Source organism: Penaeus monodon, chromosome 43 (assembly GCF_015228065.2).
Source record: "Penaeus monodon isolate SGIC_2016 chromosome 43, NSTDA_Pmon_1, whole genome shotgun sequence".
In the NCBI taxonomy this organism is placed as follows: domain Eukaryota; kingdom Metazoa; phylum Arthropoda; class Malacostraca; order Decapoda; family Penaeidae; genus Penaeus; species Penaeus monodon.
Genome location: NC_051428.1, coordinates 4,147,939 through 4,155,438, shown reverse-complemented (window position 1 = coordinate 4,155,438; position 7,500 = coordinate 4,147,939). Strand labels below are relative to the sequence as shown.

Below are 7,500 nucleotides of genomic sequence, written 5' to 3'. Positions count from 1 at the left end.
GCCGTCGAAACCTACCAGTACAGGTAAGTAAAGTTACTGTCTCTGCTACTTAGATGAAATATGGGTCCTGGAATTTATGTTTACATGGACTATTTTCATAGTTTACGAACTACGGAAGAATTTTGGTCAATGTTTAGAAAAGAAAGAAAAAACAATCGATTCACAATTGAACTGAGGACATGACTGGCAACTGAGATTCAGTTACAATTTGTTTTCAATCTTTTATTTCCTCAGCTTTATCTGTGGCCAGGGACTGTTATAGTATAGTCTTTAATAAAACGAGAAAACGCATTAGTAAACCTATCAAACATAAATCAGTAATGATAGTTCACTGATGATTGCGGTGTTATTAATGAACAAAGATGCTGTGTCACGAACTTACCTAAACTTCAACCCGATTTAAACTGTCTATTCCCTCAGCTTCATGTGCGGTGAGGGAACCGTGTTCGACCAGAAGGAGCTGGCTTGCGTAACGGAGTCGTCCGCCATCCCCTGCCAGGAATCCTCCAACTACTTCTACACCAACGAGCAGTTTGGACGCCCCGAAGACAAGGCACTTTAAGAGACTCAGAGAGAATTCTCTGGAGTGATGGATTATTTCGTTGATGATCTGCAGTGTGTGAGGAAGAAAAAGATGGGGAGTATGTTTCGTACTGGTTGTAGTATGTGAAATAGTAAATGCCTTTAGGTGAAGTGCAATTTTCAATAAACTAACCACAAAAATACTGCATTTTCTATTACATGAGCAATGGGGAAACAATGCCACAATTATAAAACTTCATAAAGTACTTAAAGACAATAAACTTGAAGAACTTTCAGCTAAAGTTTTGTTTCTAGTAGTACCATTTACATTGTTATGACTGTTATTATTGCAATGCATCTGTCTAGACCTAAATTTATTCTTATGTGTAAGAATGTATACTCTCCAGACAGAAATTCTCCAAATGCTCAAACCTCTTACATTTTTTCAACCTGACCGGGCAATTAAACGTTGCAAGACTGTCTGCTCAGAGATTTCAGTAGATATTAAAATGCACAAATTGAAACAAAAATCTGGCGATCTTAAATGGTTCAGAGGATACCAGCATGAAATGCATTTTACCGGAATGTTACAGTATTTTATGAAGATTGTATTTTTTCTTTTACGTGGATAGAATGTTTAATACATCCGCCAGTCGAGAGTTAATCTGGCATTAGAATAACCTAACCTTGACCGGGGCGCTGCAAAGCCAAGGTGCGCTACTCTGCGTATGTGCACACACACACACATATATGCATACACACACATGCGGGTGTGTGTGTGTGTCGTGTGGCAAATTATATAATGTTATATATATTATGTGCATATATGCAACAGATATGTAGGCATAATTGACAATACTAATGTATGATATATACATATATTTTTATAAATATATAATATAGTATCTGAAACGTGATGTATATGTCTGTATGAGGAAAATCGCATATAATCGTATCATTGTACAAACAAATTGTTTATGTAAAACACGTTTTTCTTGTCCCTAACCCTGTCTAAATGAGGGCGCATTCCAGCGGCTGCGGGTGTTTCCCTCTCTTTGATCAACACGTGACCAAGGCGCCCCTTTCGTAGTAGTTAAGGGTAAGAATAAAAATTGACAAATCTTAGGCAATACAAGGAGAATCTATACATGACGAGAGGAATATATTCGAAACCGGTTAAATGACATCTGCTTGTGAAGTTATTATTCTCAGATGAAAATGAATTCGCAAGAAATAGCTGTATTTTTTTTTTAACCGTACAAATGACTGATATATATATATATATATAATATATATATATATTATATATAGTATATATTATATTATATATCGTACACAACACACACACACACACACACACACACACAAAAAAACACACACACATACAAACACAATATACAACACACACAACACACACACACACACACACACCAACACACACACACACACACACACACATATATATATAAAGAGAGAGAGCGGTTTATATCTCTATATGTATATATATATATATTATAATATGTCTATTATACCACACACACACAACATCACATGACAGATATATATGATAATCTTCGTCTGAAATTCATGCCAAGATGTGATCCGAAAACCGGTTAAATACAATGTTATCGCGAGAAATTTTCTTACTCATTCGTACCTTTCTACATTTGGAGCAAGGAATACGATTCGCCCTTTCCTCTCTCGACAAAGTGAAGGATCCGGACACAGGGAGTTAGATCTTTAAATAAAATCTTGCTTCCACTCCTTTCCCTTTCTTTAACCTCCAGGGGGTTGAAACGCTGGGTAGCACACCTACCGACACAAAAGAGAGAAAATAGCAAATATCCAAGAAAACACATGGTACTTGTAAAAATAATTGTAAACCATTTAAGCCATTGAGTACCAAACGCCTTTGCAATGAAAAAAACCTGCATCCATTACAAAACTACCATTTGGACACTTCTTGTTTGAATAAATAGCAGGACTCTAACTACGTCTTCCATGTGATGATTCGACTGAAATAAAAATAGGTGTCATTCGATAACGGCAAAATCACCCAGTCAGAGTAAAAATTTGCGTCACTAGCATTTCCTACATCTTCCGTACAATGTGCTCTTTTTTATCAACATACCTTTAAATTACAAAATCTATAAAACTTGGCATAGTCTGGATTATAGATACAAATGTTCTCCACGATAAAAATATGATTTTTTTTTTCTAAAGTGAGAAAGAGAGAGAGAGAGAGAGAGAGAGAGAGAGAGGAGAGGAGGACAGAGAGGAGGAGTATGACGAGAGGAGATGAGAGACTCTCGACGAGAGATTGGACGAGAGAGAGAGAGAACAAGTACATTTTCCGCATCAAATGTCATAATAAGTATTTCACTCTCAACACCCATTTTTTTCCTCATTTACCTGGTTCAATGGTCTCACTTAACTAACTTAGCAACTCACGACTACGTGTAACACAAAATAATTCATCACGATCAAAGGTTCTGTATGAAAATATAATTAAACATAATGAAATTGTGCTTTAAGTGAGGTAAGCTGTTCATAACACATCACACCTTAACAGTGTCTACCTATCTCCACATTATGGACTGAACACTAATAGTTATTCTTGTTCGGTTACTGGAAAGACAGCATATTTTCTTTCCTATACATAAGCAAAAATAATTCCAGGCAGATCCTTTAACGAGAAAAGAAAAAAAACTCTTATCTAAATATCGTTTGGCTCCTTCCTTCTGACACGTCGAAGGGCGGAGCTTACGTAGAATCATTTGCTAAAATAATAAGGGCTGAAAACACATAGGGGAAAGCGTTATGCATTAAAAAAAGAGTGTAATATCCAGTTCGTTTCACGGGCATTGGTGAAGCTTCTAGAAGCCAGTGTGAATGAGGAAAACCCAGTTTGTTCGAATACTCAACAATTTGGATAGTTAACGGAAATCCGTCTCATGCTATTTTTTTCATGAAAACATTCTGGAGCATGATATAAATATTATGTCATCACACACACATTTAATCTGTACTGTATGTATATATGATATATGTAAAATATTATAATATACACACATGTATGTATATGCTGAATATATCTATACGTATATATATTATATACAACACACACACACACACACACCACACACACAATATATATATAGATTATATATATATATAGATATATATATATATATATATATATATATATATATATATATGATACACAAATGTTCGTCGTGTGCGATGCATATAAACTACAAGGCAATACACAATTTGACGGTGCTGCTATACATAATAGTTTGGTTTGCTGCTCTCATTAACAGCAAACATCATCTTACCACATAATGCACTCTATATGAATTATAAAACTCTCATTACAGCTGATATGGCAAAGTTTCATTTAAATTCTTTATATTTTTTGAACTTGGACTGATTTTATCGATTAATCTTTCAGTATAATGATTATTTTAATTAGTGTTGCCCTTGTAGGACGCAGGCTCTCTTGGCGACCCGATATACAGCATATGCCTGAAAGCCAGCACTGTACACCACACAATAACTATATTACACACACACAGCTCTTCTTCTTTCTTTTACACGGTAGGGTTAATACCTGCACTATATATATATATATATATATTAATATATATATATATATACATATATTATATATACGCACCTGCATATGTGTGTGTGTGTGTGTAGTGTGTGTGTGTGTGTACATATAGGTGTAATATACATAATAAACATATGTATATATAAATATATAAAACATATGCAATATAATATATTTGTATATGCAATAGATACAGATCATGTATATAATATATATAATATATATATATATTATATATATGATATATATATATAAACACTATACATATTGTATATAACATGTGTGTATATTCAATTATATAATATATGTATATTATACACATAACTTCACCGCCATGGTTTTGTAATATACGTGTGCATGTCTCTAATGCATGTATAGATATATATAATCACAATACAATGTGCGCCCAAACGTTATAATCCGTATAGGTACACATTGATTATTCTCTCTTCAAGTTTATTATCATTATCGGCATTTTCAATTATTAACAAACTTTTCATCCAGTAGTATCATCTGTTGTAATAATTCAGTGAGTGAGTTTTCGACTTCAACCTTCTTGATAACAGAGTAGCACAAGCGCCCTGATACATTTCTCCCCTGCCAGGACCTGCCCCACCTTTGATCGAGTGTCCCGCCCTCACAGCCGCTATAATAAGGACGTTCACGGCCAATAAGCAGCCAGGTCATAGTCGGACGTACGTTCTCCGCACGTGGACAGACATGAAGGCTCTTGTTGTTGACGGAGTGAGAATGCTTTAATTCATTGATGGATATAGGTTATATAATAAACCATAGATATGCTCGATACGTGCCATTCTCCGTTTTGTTTATAAATTTTTGACTAATACTTAGAATTCATGTGTTTCGTTTCCTAAATTACAGTTTATTTAGTTTTAGTGATACGCATATCTACGATTTCATTTGCAGTTGCACTGGCTAGCGCCGCCGCCTCGGCCAGCACAGTTCCAGCAGCACAAGGCCAGTAGACACACCACACACCCGTCCGCCTTGCCTACGCCCGGATCTTTCCAACAGGCGGATAGTGCAGTCTGTTCACCTTCTCCTCCTTCCGCAACACACAACGAGCAACGCCAAGGCTATTCCTTCCACAGAACTCTTCCAAAACTGCCACTTCAGAATAGCAACAGATTCAGTCAGCTGGACCTTCCAGAACAGCAACCAGCTCAAAGGAATGCTGACCACCAACCACCAATCCAGTGCCAGATATACTCATCCCACGCAGAGTTCCTGCGACTCGAATGCCCGTCCAGATCAGAACCGTTCGGAAGTCCATTCAGCACGAACTGTCAACGACTCAGTCTTGGCAACAGTTTTCCAGTCAGGTTCAATCTAGTTGGTTCGACAACCGATTCCAGGGACCAACCACTAATCAGATCAATTCCGGAAGCAGATTTCCAGGCTCCAGCTTCGACAACCAAACTCCAACAACAGATGTCCAGTCCAGGCTCTCGACACACCAGGATTCAACAACAGATTCCTTGTCAACTTGACAACCAGGATTCCACCAGATTCCAGTCAACTTCGACAACCAGAATTCAACATACAGGTTCCAGTCTCACCTTTAACAACACACAGAATTCCATATCACAACAGATCCAGTCCACCTGTCAAACAACCAGGATTCCAAAACAGATTCCAGTCCACCTTTAACAACAAGAATTCCAACAACCGATTCCAATCCACCTTCAACAACCAGGATTCCAACCGATTCCAATCCACCTTCAACAACCAAGATTCCAGCAACCGCTTCTCTCAGAACTCTCAGTCCAGTTCCTTCCTTCGATCCGGTTCGTCATTCGATTCCTCCACTGACTCCGTCAGCGGAGTCTTCGAGCCTCTGAACCTTCCCTCCGGCGCCAGTGCCTTACTGGGAGGCATCACCAGCTCCTTCAGCTGCCTCGACCGTCCCTACGGCTACTACGCTGACCAGGACAACTCATGCCGTGTCTTCCACGTGTGCAACCCAACACTCTTCTCCAACGGCGCCGTCGAAACCTACCAGTACAGGTAAGTCAGCTCATTATCCATACAGTTTATATACACATAATGGACTACCTGCAGTCTCAAATAGATATTTTTAAAACATTGGAAAAACAAAGTGATACTTTGCGATTGTTTTACTGTGCATTTTCTAGGTAGCTAATTCTAATGTTTCTTTGCACAGCTTCATGTGCGGCGAGGGTTCCGTGTTCGACCAGAAGGAGCTGGCTTGCGTAGCGGAGTCGTCCGCCATCCCCTGCCAGGAATCCTCCAGCTACTTCTACACCAACGAGCAGTTTGGACGCCCTGAAGATAAATCATTTTAAGAGAATCAACGACTGGCCTTTACAAAAACGGATTATTTCCTGCATAAGCAGGGAGTTTATTTGTAACTTCACAAGATGAAGTGTAATTTCCAATAAAATAACCAAAGAAATGTTGTATTTCATCATCTGAAACATAATGAGAATATAATAGAGTATATATATACTTCTATCTTTCCTTATCTATCTATCTATAGTGTAAGCGTACGCGCGAGTGCATGTGTGCAAATATAGACACATACCGAGATTTCTATAACTTAGATTTGCTCCAGCCTGGTTTATTTGTGTGGCATGCCTGAGGTCAACAATGGATACATTTCTTTGATCTATCATCTCAGAAATCAACACACACTTATTGTCAGATAGTTTAAACACGTTAGTCTTGTGTTTTAGTGGTTGGGAATCGTTTATCTAATCGTTTTAAGTAGACTGCGTTATAATGCGTTGGAAAATGGGCCCATGTGTGCCAATACTTTCCTTTCTCACAATTAAATAAAGAGAATGAATGAGGACGAATAACTTCACAGTGTAAGAGTATGTGATGCGATTCGATTAAATATTTTTAAAAAATCAAAACGCGTCAAATACATGCCGTGCACTGTGAAATTACGCATATTCATAACTTGTTCAACATTTGACACTACGAACTTGAGTAGGCTACATATAGTTTATAGCCGTGATCACTTGGTGGAAAAGAATGAAGTATTAAGGTGAATAACGAGATATTCCGTGATTTCTTATATATAAAATAATGTGTACGTATAATGTATATATAACGTATGTATATATGCATATAAATATAAATAAATAAATAGATAAATAAATAAATATATAAATATATATATATATATATATATATATATATATATATATATATATATATATATATATACATTGTATATATAACCTATAACACACATACACATATATACATATACACAGTAGATTCCAGTCCACCTTCAACAACCAGCAGAATATATTAATAAATATATATATAATATATATTATAATATATTATTATATAATATATATTATATA

At 36.6% G+C, this 7,500-nt stretch overlaps 1 protein-coding gene across 1 annotated transcript in view; it reads left to right on the top strand.

The window, feature by feature from the left end:
• LOC119568124 (probable ATP-dependent RNA helicase ddx42) overlaps positions 1-723 on the top strand; it is a 1,834-nt gene extending 1,111 nt beyond the window's left edge. Inside the window, exons 2-3 of the mRNA XM_037916520.1 lie at positions 1-23; positions 421-723. The exon at positions 1-23 is cut by the window's left edge and continues 881 nt beyond it. Coding sequence (XP_037772448.1) covers positions 1-23; positions 421-562 — 165 coding nt within the window. The 3' untranslated portion in view covers positions 563-723. The remainder of the gene's footprint in view (positions 24-420) is intronic.
• The last annotated feature ends 6,777 nt before the right edge of the window (positions 724-7,500 follow it).